Raw genomic sequence first — 13,152 nt, forward strand, 5'->3', positions numbered from 1 at the left:
CTGCTGCTGTAAAAAAAAAAAGAAACAAAAAAACTCTCCCGGGTTCTCTGGGAGCCTCCCGCTCCCGGCCGCCCAGGAGAGAAACACTGCTGTGTCTTTTATTTTATTTATTCTGACACGATCGATGAGAAATTTTCCCATTGAAAAGCATGATGGACCTGATGGGAACTGCAGCAGAGGGCGGGTACAATGCCAGTTTACTATTGGCTATTGCAAATTGAAATAGCCAATAGTAATGTCCCAATGCTTTTCAATGGGAATTTTTTTTTTTTTTCTATTCTGACATCGCTCGTTTCAGAATAAAGAAAAAAAAGGACACAGCAGTGTTTCTCTCCTTGGCGGCCGGGAGCAGGAGACTCCCGGGGCGCCAGGGAGAGTTAGCTGTTTGGAGATCAGTGTCCCTGGTTAGCAGGTATCCAGGGACACTGATCTCACTGCAAGTGGCCACAGCCAGCCGTAAGATCACGGCTGGCTCCCACCAGCTGTCAGAAGCTCGGCCAGCTTCGGCTTTTAGCACGGCTCAGCCGCTCGGCCGCTCGGCTGAGCCGCTGGGCCATGATCGGGAGCTGTACGGGCTATTGTGAATAGCCTGTATAGCACCCCTTCGGTTCTACTGAGCCGAAGGGGTCCTGGGGCCGAAGCTAGCCGAAGGATTGGCCGAAGAGGAGTGAAAATTATAAATATGCTGATGATAGTTTGCTTATTTTTTTTATATATCTCACAAATATTTAACAATATGCATTATGTAAACCTTCACTTCAATTAGATGCCATTTGTTTAGGAGGTTTGTGGTGTCTCTCTGAAAGAACTGTATTGGATTGACTGTCATAGGGTAAAACCAGCACTGGCCTGCTGCAGATGACTAGGAGCGTGCTTGCTAGAACAGAAATATGTTTGTGTGTTGAAAAATGAATGCAAATCACAGATACTGCTGCACACATTTTTATTCTGAGTAGGTTTTAGGACTGTCACGAAGAGGGGAATGTGTACAAAATCAGCACATGCCAAAATCAGGACAATTTGTTGCTCTTTTAACCAGTTGACATCCGCGGTGTTAAACCCCCTTCCCATCCAGGCCATTTTTCAGTATTCAGCGCTGCGGTAATTTGACTGACATTTATTCCGTCATGCAGCGCTGTACTGAAATTAATTTTATACCCTTTTTTGGGGACAGATAGAGCTTTCTTTTGGTGGTATTTATTCACCACTGGGGTTTTTATAATTTTAGGAATTATATGGTAACCCAGAATTACCAATTTTTGTACCTTCTAATGTGTAAAAGGATGGTAGCATGGTACAAATAGGCCAAGCTAAAATGGAAACCTGCCAAAAAATGTTGTAGGTAAATAGTTGTTTTTAAAAGCTTTTACACAGGGTAAAAAAAATTCTTGTTAAACATCTGAATTTTAATTACGACGCAAAATGATTTTGTTCCCATCTGGAAGTATTTCAGATTAATTATAATTTAATATATAAAAACTCATTTTGACTCACATTTTAAAACAAGGCTATAATTCTCTTTTAAAAAGAATTTCCACAGCTGCTCATCCTTGCCGAGGAAGTGTGTCAGTTCAGTTAAACCCAATAATCACTGGGAAAGGACTTGTCACAACGAAGGGAAAAATGATTACATTGCAAACTAGCTTTTAAGTGTCAATCCCTGTTAAATAAAGGTTTGCTCAAGTAGCGTAACATATACTTATGGATGTGTAAAGTTGTTCAAAGTAACGCAACATTCTTTATTTTTCACATACGCATAGAAAAATCAATAAACTCATCTCCTGGAAAAAAGGCTAATTTTCTCCCTTGTTCCACTGCCTTTGAAAATGTCCAATAACAGAACATTTCAACCTCAAACAGCTAGCTGATTGGCTGGTTCTTCTTTTAACTATTAGGCCACTATGTGAACTAGACGAAGAAGCCCAACTGATTTATTCCTTTGTACTTTTCTAATTTTCTATACACGGAGCAAGCATTTCTATTCAAGGAGAACGTATAGGGTAGATTGAAAATGCTGTATAGACAAACGTATAGCAATCCTGACAGCTGGTTAAGAAGTAGACATTATTAAAACAGCTGTTGCAGATTGCTTTTTCGCTCTCAATATTGGATACCTCTGCAAATAACATTGTCCTTGTCTTTTCAGATTGCAAATAAAGATGATCTTTTTTTCCAGCCAGCCAAGTTAACTATTTCAAGAGTGCTAATTATTTATCATTTAAAAATATATATCTTAAAGGGAATACATAGTTATTAATACATATGTACATTTTAATAATCAGAGGAGGGACTCAAGGATGCATTCTAGAATAAATATTAGTTGCCAAGATTAAAAATACTCACTTCGCTTCGGGTCGGTTAGTCACTCGGCTGCCTACGGCAGCTTAGTGAGTAGACCCCTAAATGTTCTGGTGAGTAATGTGCAGTCAGTTTGAGTCTAAAATGTAGCATTTGTCCCGAAGTCACGCAGTGCCACCCGATGTACGGCCGATTTCCAGCCTGAAGTGAATAGCCGAACAGAGTTCGGCTCACTTCACTTCAGGTCGGTCGTTCACTCGGCTGCCAAGGCAGCTTAGTGAATACACCCCTAAGTGTCACATTTATTGAGAGTGGCATACTTTGAACATCACCATCATGAGGGGTTAAATAAAAAAAATACTCCTTAGGGGTTCATTTTTATAATAATGATAGTGTTAAAATATATATTGATATATATCATTTTTATTTTTTTCATAAATTTTTTTACACTTTTATTTATTTTTAATACTGTCAGACACCCAATTCCTAAAAGGGATCAGGTGTCTGTAAAAGCTTAAATCTTTCATTAATGGATGCATCAATACTGAACTTACTGTCTAGTACAAAACCATCGGGGACAACAGAGTGTACAGCAGCAGTCCAACTACTAGCTTGGAGAAGGACAAAGGTAAGAAGGAGAAGCCTTCCTTTCCCTGTGTGTTTGTGGAGACACAAACAGCTTACTAGCACACACAAGGGTGGCTCCATAGGACCTTGAAAGATAAAAAAGCCACCCTAAAACAGGATATCAGTGCCAGGCTCAGGGGACAAGCTGATTTTGCAGGAAGCAAAAATGTTTATACATCAAGGAGCAGCATCCATTGAAAGTGATTGAATTAGAAGCTGAAATAGCTTAAAAACCTTTTTACTGTAATATCACTAAGTAAGGGTCCCCACACACCTTATGATTATCGTACGATAATCGCGGGAAATCCAGCAATCGTACGATGATCGTAAGGTGTGTGGAAGCCGTGCGACCTCTACTACTGTAAGGTCGCACGACTTTAAACTTACGGACATGTTCGAAAACCCGCCGAGCATCATACGATGTTCGGCGGGTTTGTGGCATGTCCGTACGATAACAGCCGTACGGGCCGGTGTGTGCAAGCGCACACTGCCCGTTCGGCATTGCGGTCATCGGAAGCCCGCCCCTCAGGGGGCATGGCTTGCGATCATCGCAAGTACGATCTGCCTATGCAACATAGGCAGATCGTACGTTTTTTTAAGTACCTTACAACCATCGCAAGACAGAAGTCTTGCGATGGTTGTAAGGTGTGTGCCCAGCCTAAAACAGACCCAAAACCACTAAAAATCTCCCTTGACCATTAAGGGGGGTCCAAGTCCAAGGATTGTCTTCATAATATTGTAGACTAATTGGTTGTAGTTTAGAAATATCAAACTTCTATCTAACTGAAAAAATCTGTCTAACTATGCATGCTAGTATATTATAGACAGCTCTGTTTTTAAATTTCCCATATGGAATATCTCTCTTTGGTATTTAACTCTTTCATGACAAGACATGAACATCATGACATGATGTATAGATGCCCAAATCAGATTTTATGCATCAGTTCACTTGACAATAACAATTTGACTAATATGCTTACCTGAAAAAAAACTCTACATTTCTTTTAAGGGCATATAATGCTTTTATTTGGTACACTGTTTTAATCATTTCCTTGTTCATTTTTTTGGATTATTATATGCTGACAAATAAAGTGGTAACATTTTATAAATCTATATATGATGCCAGGTCAAGTACACTAGTGTCAAAAAAACATTTAAAACCAACAGAAACCTCTGACAGAACTATGTTCACGATAAGGTGTCAGTACATATCAAAACCTCCTTACAAGAGCCTTCAGGAGCACCCCAAATCCAGTCTGCAAATATCAAGCATCTAACGGCTGGAGATGAGGCACCCCTCTTTCCTCATTGTAGCAATTGTCTGGCTTCATGTGATATTTAGGTATGTCATGGTGTTTTGCCATTGGGGATAGAAGCCTATTCCCCATTACTAAGAAGATGGAACAGGAAGTACTTACCATCACCTAGAAATTGCAGCAATGCAAGATCAATAGAGCGTTTCCACTTGGAACCTTTCTGCAGAGCAATGCCATAACCTGTAGTGGCAAAGACTTTTCCACTGCCAATGGTCACTAGCTTACATCCTTCATCTTTCCGAGCCATGTAATTCAGCACTGCTGCATCATAAATAAATGCATCCAATTTCCTTTAAGAGACAAACACATACAAATTGGATAAATACATAAATAGACACATTCGTAAAATATTCAAATGTTTTTTTTCTCAGACACTTAATTTTGATTTTAGCTCTTCCTTCTAAAACATCCATCATATGTTAATAGCCATCATAATTTTCTAAAAACAAATGGCCATTACCACACTAAACCAGAGTTCACAAGAAGATCAATTCATACCCACCAAGAAAGATTTCTATAAATGAGGATGCATACTGCATGGGCAAATCACAGGTTCATTTTAAAGTATATGTAAACCCAATCAATAAAATCACAAGATTTAACATGTTCATGTAAATTCAAAAGTTGTTTAATATGTTTAAATCTGCAGCTTTCATTAAAATAATAGCTGGTGATCCTGTCATGAGAGCCCTTGTTCAAGCACGTCTTGTTATATAGTGTAACAAAGTCCAAATCCCATTCGCACTGCCACGGTCTCAAAACCAAAAGGTATATGTGGTGCCCAGGTGACCACATGGATGGTGCCGTGCAAAACACTAATAGTAAATAAAGTAATTCATCAGCACACACTTGAAGGGTTTTTAAAGTATTAATGTTTATTCAATACCCAATGTCACATACTGTCATACGGTGCTAATGTTTCGTGTCCGCACAGGGATCCTTCATCAGAGCGACAGTGACACCAAGCCGCTCTGATGAAGGATCCCTGTGCTGACCCGAAACGTTAGCACCGTATGACAGTATGTGACATTGGGTGTTGAATAAACAAATCAATACCTTAAAAACCCTTCAAGTGTGCGCCAGTGAATTACTTTTATTTACTATTGTTATATAGGGTGACAATGCCTGCTCCCTTCTGATGGAGACTACAAGTGACCATTTCAACACACATTAGGATGTCATGTTTAAGTGTTGGAAACCTGCCTTGAGAAATGCCATGTAGCCATCCATGAAGTATATGTAGACAGAAAGTGGCTGCATAGAGGCTACAGGAGATCGGAAGCACCTAGTTATAACAAAGCATTATAGAAAAATTAATAGAAGTATTATATTAAAGTAAAAATAGCATGATCATGACTAGCATCTGACCTGAATGGCTCTACATTCCTAATGCTCTCTGGGCATTGACACTTTTAGGACATGGTACAGCTGCACAGAAGGCTCTCTTCTCTCCCCATAGCTGTTGCAACAACCCCTCTAACTGACTGCTGCTATGGGAAAGCAGAAAAACGTAGCAGTGCTAAGAAAACTTACACATTTCTTCAACTCAACTGAGGCTCCATGATGCCAAGAAGGCACCCAAGCCTGCCTCCTCACCACACTCATCTCCTAAGGATAGATCTTCCTCACCCTCCCATGTCCACCAGGAAACACAAGGTAAAAATTCAACTCTTCCAACTCCTCTACAGCATGCAGTTCTGTAAAGTCTAAGGCCCCATTCACACTGAGTGATTTATCAAGCGATTTTTGCAGCGATATCGCTCATATTTCCACGCAATATCGCTCTATGTAGCTTCTCCAATCCATTTCAATGGAGCTGTTCACATTTCGTCGCTCAATATCGCTTGTAGCTCATCGATGTAGCTTGTCGCTCCTACATGACCCTTTTTTCGAGCGATTTCGCTCCTGATTGCATACAGCCCAATAGGAAAAAGTTGCACGATGTCGCGCGACACGTCGCTCAATATAGCTCATATAAAATCGCGCAATTTTCATGTCGCTAAGTGTGAATGGGGCCTAAATCATCATCTCTGTAGACAGACCAGGTGAAATGTAGTCACTCATCTCTGAATGAGACCAGAGAGTTGGTTGATCCTATTGACTTATTCCTGACCTCTGATTAGCCAATTTTGGATACCACACTAAAATATATGTTAATTTTACAAAAGTGATCCTTGCACAAGGACATAATATCTCTTATGCAGAAAATTAAAGATGAACTCTGGGATGTGGAGAACATGTTCATCCACATGAAATCTAAGATGGACAAATATGCTAATGCTAACAATGGGCTGGTAGACTCCCATACCAACCTAGAAAAAGATTTTTTTAAAAGTCTACCTGAAAATTGCCTGAGATTAGCCATAATCACAAAGCTCCTGTTTCATGTTTGCACTTTGATACTTATCTACACATTTTACCTTGGAGTGTAATGTCTGCTGTGTAAAAACATGGCAGGAGCATGGAGCCCGGAGTTGGATTTTAGCCCTTAAGCTCTAAGGAAAAAAAGATGTGTATGAATGTGTAAGAATACATTATTACCCCAATTTATATTTTAAAAAGCTGTCTTTTACTTAGGTGTCTATTCACAAAGCTGCCGAAGGATCTAGTCATAACCTCGGCTGATCCTTCGGCTAGCTTCGGCCCCAGGACCCCTTCGGTTCAGTAGACTCGAAGGGCTGCTGTACGGGCTATTCCCTATAGACCGTACAGCTCCCGAAGTTGGCCGAACGGCTCAGTCAAGCCGAAGGCATATGCCTCGGCTCGACTGATCCACGCTGAAAGCCGAAGCTGGCCGAATGACCGGCCATTGGCCGGCCGACAGCCTGCTTCTGACAGCTGGGCGGAGCCAGCCGTCATCGCACGGCTGGCTCTGGCCACTTGCAGAGAGATCAACATCCCTGGTTACCAGCTTACCAGGGACGCTGTCATTACACACTGAGAGCATCCTCTCCGTGTTCTCAGTGTGTAATGTCAGATGGCGTTCCTGGTTACCTGGTAACCAGGAACGCATCTGCCATTCCTCCCCCGGACGCTCTGGGAGTCTAATAGGCTCCCAGCCGCCCAGGAGAGAAACACTTTCTCACAGAAAGGTTCACTCTGCTCGATCGAGCAGAGTAAACCTTTCCCTGCTCGTTTTTTTCTTTTTTTTTTCTTCTGACGGCAGCCGTTCGGCTCACTTCGCTTCGGGTCGGTGATTCACTCGGCTGCCTACGGCAGCTAGTGAATAGACTCCTAAGTGTTTGCACAGAAACCACTGTACAGTTTTATAGCTTTTATATCCAATTATACTGTAAATTGTGCATCTCCCTGGGGATCTACTACATAAAAGAACATTGCAAGTTTTATGAAATTTACCACAACACGACGTTTCCCTCTGCAGTACAAATTTTGGACTTATAGGCCTCATACACATGGGAATTAGAAATACATGCTTCAGGAGCATCTTGGGTTAATTTCTAATTGTACCTGGAAGCATGTAATGATTTGCTATGGCTTAATGCACACCTAGACGTTCAGCAGCAATTAGGTGCATTCAGTCTAGCTGCTTTTACACAAGCAAGACTTTTCTGCATCCTGGAACTGTTTCGACTGGTTTTACGAGGCTAAATATGTGTAGACATGGGCATGGCTAAATGCAGCTAAAGCCAGGAACATCTAAACACAAGAAAACATGAAGAAAAAAAGGTGTTTATAATTGCCAGATAACTTTTCTGTGTTTTTTGCATGGGGCCTATCAATGTGTGTGAAGATTTAAATGTAATTTTCTGCAGAGAGGGTGCAATGAGCGATCAAGAGGTTCAAATTAAAGTTGTGATAAATAAGCCCTTAAATGGAACATTTGATTTCCATCATACTTTTTCCATTTTATAAAATACTTTTATTTACAAGTGTAACACAGTACAATTGCATATATGAATGTTCACCAAATATTTCTGCACTGCAGTGTGTTAACACAATAAGCTGATAGGGAAGCATTGGGACTGGACCAATTCTCTCATCAGGAATAATACACACTTTATGTGTTAATGCTTTCATTAATAACTTCAAATCAATTTATACATGATTATACACGCACCAGGGACATATTTTTGATAACATCTGACAACAAAACTGTTCAATGTTTTGTCAGAATGTAATGCCATAATAAACTCCACCAACCTACTACTTTATGCTCTAACTTTGGTTCCATACCCTCAGGGCGCAGTAGAAGTTTTTGCAAAGGTAGGAGGACATGCAACGCAGCACATGTAGACTCTAAAATGCCTGCTGTATATGAATAAGCCTGCACTATGGGGGATTAACAAAGACTGGTGCACACCACAAAATGCGACAATTTCTATATGCCTGCATAAATATTGCTTTCTGTGACAGGTCACTAGATATGGTGAACACCAGTTTGTTAATTTGTCACGTGGTGGTGCACCGGATTCAAGTGTGCTTACTTGCACTTGGTATGGAAGTAAGTTTGGGGCAAATCTGGGGTAATCTTCACTGGAATCCAGCCTAAGGCACTTTTTACAAGGGTGGTTCCAATCAGCAGCGGATCCGTGCACAGATCTGTGCAACACTGTGGAGAAGGGCCTATAGTTTCTCCTTCCTGCTTTGCTGCACTTCGCTGGCCATACATACACATCTTCCCTCCCTTTCTTGCTGCAGTACAGACCATTGCCGTCTGCCCCTCTTCACTACAGTATTTACACAACTTTCCCAATGGTCTATAGTTCAGACGTGTTTCAAATTGAACATTTATAGAGACTTTCACATAGCACTTAGATGTGAGGATGCCGCGGGACATATCACCAGCTGGAGCAGAGGGGGAGAAGAGGACAGTGCTGACTGCTGGGGGAACTGGGATGAGGTAAGTAAATCTGCTTTACTCCAGCCCCTAAACAAAAACAAGTACTTAACACTTGCAATGCAGGGGTAGCCCCACTGCAAGGGTAGTTTTTTTGGTTTGCCTATAGATGTGCTTTAAAGGAGTGAGCAATCTACATTGTCTGGCACTATGAAACTGTATTCTTCACTTCGTCATACAATCCACACACCGGAAGGAACATTATAATGTATATCACAGATGCATTTTGTCTTCTTCTATTGATCCAGTGACCATTTTAGAGAGCACTTTGATCTGGTTAGATGTTGCCTGCCTTGGAGACAGAAGAACACCAGAGGAGAGATCATTATGAGAACACATTTAAAAACATACCCCGTTTTCAGATTCTGCAGAGCATCTTCTACATGTCGCTGATTGTACTTTATCATGTAGGAATGCATGTCTGGGTAGTTACTCCGAATGTTCTTCTCTGTGCTCCCATTGGGTACTGTGCCAAACTTCAGCGGTGGATACTGATCATGGGGTCTCTGAAACTGATGTAGAAATACAAGAAATTAGATGCACATACTATAACATTTCCATGTGGTCCAGGTTTTCATAATCATTTAGTAATTATAAGGGAAGCTATAGTGTATTTTCAGTAAATACACATTCTGACTCATTATTGCTTTGTTTGCCTGAAAATCATTTTAAATGTAACTTTTAGGAAAGATACCTAGGTTTGCTCTATAGTGGTTATGTATATGTGAGCTGGGTGCAGCTATCTACCTTGCCGAAACAGTGCTGGGATAAGTAATTCATGCCTAAGACAGAGTACGATTCTTTAGTCAGTATGAGTAGACTGACAGATTTGCATTTAGAGAAGAATACTGTATAATTGAATGAACATGCATACATTATTGTGGACACAGACAATGAGCAAATCAGAATCAAAGTTTGCTTATATTGGATTATTCTACTTTTACCAGGTTATTATTTTAAAGTGTGGTGTAATCATAACAAATTGTCATATTTGCCGTTGAAGGGTGGAGCAACATATATTCACATACTATTCCTGACACAATGAATAATGATATAGCCTTTCCTTCCATTTTACTTTGTGGATGTATAGCATAGAGAAGAATACTCCTTTTATCTGCACATAGCTCAGCTCCTCACGTGTAGTTATAGTTAGCATCCTTTGAGCTGTCAAGAGCAACAGGATACTCAAGTAGACTTTTATATTAAAGAATGTAAGACAACTTGGGTTGGGGAAGAACTTAGCAATGTTTTCTCTTTCATCTTGTCTTGATCTAAAGCTGTTAACATACAGGTGAAACTCAAATAATTAGAATATCGTGCAAAAGTTCATTTATTTCACTAATGCAACTTAAAAGGTGAAACTAATATATGAGATAGACTCATTACATGCAAAGCAAGATAGTTCAAGCCGTGATTTGTCATAATTGTGATGATTATGGCTTACAGCTCATGAAAACCCCAAATCCACAATCTCAGAAAATTTGAATATTGTGAAAAGGTGCAATATTCTAGGCTCAAAGTGTCCCACTCTAATCAGCTAATTAAGCCATAACACCTGCAAAGGGTTCCTGAGCCTTTAAATGGTCTGTCAGTCTGGTTCAGTAGGAATCACAATCATGGGAAAGACTGCTGACCTGACAGTTGTGCAGAAAACCATCATTGACACCCTCCATAAGGAAGGCAGTAATTGCTGCAAAAGGGGCCCAAACCAAGTACTGAGTACATATGCATGCTTATGCTTTTCAGAGGTCCGATATTGTTCTATGTACAATCCTTGTTTTATTGATTGCATGTAATATTCTAATTTTCTGAGATTGTGGATTTGGGGTTTAATCATCACAATGATGACAAATCACGGCTTGAACTATCTTGCTTTGCATGTAATGAGTCTATCTCATATATTAGTTTCACCTTTTAAGTTGCATTAGTGAAATAAATGAACTTTTGCACGATATTCTAATTATTTGAGTTTCACCTGTATGCTACAACCTTTCTATTCAGTCTGGTTTTCCTTTGTTTTAATTGTAAGATAATTAGATGAAATACAACACATTGGAGTTAATTTACTAAAGGGATAGAGACTGTTATCTTAGCAAAGTGAAGGCTTACATTGGGAATTGAATGTTAGTAAATAAGGTACAGCTATATTTACTTCAAACAACTAATCAAGTGATATCTCACATACAATTGAGTATTCAAAGTAAACCTGGGTTCCCTGTATTTTATAATATACATTCTGCAAAGTGAACATACACTTTGGAAACGGAACAGCCTAACCTTTAGTGCATCATACTAATAGTATTACAAAATACAGCAGTCCTTTGCAAATGCAAACACATAATTTTAAAATCACTCAGCCACATACTATAGCTGTGTACTGACATAAATAGCATTATGAACAATTTTACAGTCACATTGTTTATGTTTTAAACTGCTTAAATCTAATCATGACATTTCCAATGTGGAACTGTGATTTCCAATCCATTTCAAGATCTTTGTACCATCCAGCCCAAACATATTAAACTTTACAATCTAATTGTTCTTTGGGAAGCCAGCTTATGTGCAGTAAACTGAAATCCAACTAGTTGCTATTCTATATATCAGGATATAGAGGAGATTATTGAAAATAACCTCAAACTCTTCACTAATACCAGTCACTGGCTGCACTGAGCTTGCCAAAGCAAGCGCTTCAGGATCCTCCCAGTCTTGGACTTACTCCTGGTTTAGTTGCACATCCCATAGCTTGGTGTGCTCAGGCACCTGCCCCAAGGCTGGATCAAGGGTGTTACTTGCAAACGTAAAGGGCAGACAGGCTGGGTCACCTTCCTAGGCTCGAAAGGGCACAGCACCAGGCTAGATTAAGAGAAGCAATGTTGCAAAAAAAAAAAAAAGGAGTTTAATCTAACTTAATGTAATGCTAAAATAAATAAAGTGGCAAAAATACTGCACCCCTGAAACCCAAGCCAATTTTTTGAAAGTGAAGCCTTGCAAAAAAAAAAAAAGTTTGCTATGAGGGCTAGCACCTAATGAAGTCACCATTATTGACCCTTCTAATCCTGCGGACCTACAGTATTTTCATAGGTCCTTGAAGTGCATGATTGTTGCAAAGAATTTAGGCAGCTGAATTACCGCATTAGTTTGCCGGGACTACAAACTTCAAACTGGCTGGGTTCACCTCAAACCCATGGTATTCTCGAACCTCAACCCTACTCTCCTTTAGTGCTCCATAATGGCAGTGGAGGATAGGACTACATTTTTTCCGAAGTGTGTGAGCTCCAAATGCTTTCCTCTGTTGTCAATAGACAGGACTCTCAGTAGGCTTCAAGTTAAAAACTCCTCCACCAGTGCTCCTCCAGTTCATGATGGTTTAGCAGTGCTCTACTAGTGTCTCTCCAGCTATGGACAGCAGCCATCCTCCAATATTTTTCTTTCTTTTTTTTTACATTACAGGAGAGAAATCACTCAAATATTCCATTAAAAGATCATGGTAACTTCTTCCCTTCTTCCCTGGAGTTTCCTTATTATTGCCTTACTGCTTCTCCCCAGACTATGAACGATTCTGCAACCTTAGTTGCTTTTTAGCCCTTCTCAAACCCTCAGCCACTCGGTGATTCTGTACCTTGTGATTGCCATGAACTAATCACAACCATCTGTACCTTGTGATTTCCATAAACTAATCACAAGTGTAACCACAGCTAGTTTTTACAAACATTAATCTCATCCACAACATCCCATTCATTCTCTTCACAACAGAGAAAGCTCTCCTTCCTCCATTGTGAATAGGAATAGGCTAAATGGTGGGATTTAAAGTGCCTCTAACCACCAATGACAGAGGCATTTTTTAAGGTGTGTGTGTGTGTGTGTGTGTGTGTGTATGTGTATGTGTGAGGGGCTCACCATTCTATTGACCACCAATGATTGCAGGATTGTCTTTTTTTTTTTTTAAAGCTGTGTGAGTGTGTGTAGAGTGGAAGAGAAACTTCACCCATATCTTTAAAATAACTACACACACACACCTTTAGAAATGTTTAGTAATGACAATCTACAAACAGA

At 40.0% G+C, this 13,152-nt stretch overlaps 1 protein-coding gene across 1 annotated transcript in view; it reads right to left on the minus strand.

The window, feature by feature from the left end:
* Positions 1–13,152, minus strand: part of GRIN2D (glutamate ionotropic receptor NMDA type subunit 2D) — a 334,622-nt gene that overhangs the window by 33,237 nt on the left and 288,233 nt on the right. The window contains exons 9-10 of the mRNA XM_018552951.1: positions 9,451–9,611; positions 4,344–4,531 (exon numbers count right to left, since the gene is read on the minus strand). Of these exons, the coding sequence (XP_018408453.1) occupies positions 4,344–4,531; positions 9,451–9,611 (349 nt within the window). The remainder of the gene's footprint in view (positions 1–4,343; positions 4,532–9,450; positions 9,612–13,152) is intronic.

This window comes from Nanorana parkeri, unplaced genomic scaffold (genome assembly GCF_000935625.1).
Source record: "Nanorana parkeri isolate BGI_ZX_2015 unplaced genomic scaffold, ASM93562v1 scaffold103, whole genome shotgun sequence".
In the NCBI taxonomy this organism is placed as follows: Eukaryota; Metazoa; Chordata; class Amphibia; order Anura; family Dicroglossidae; genus Nanorana; species Nanorana parkeri.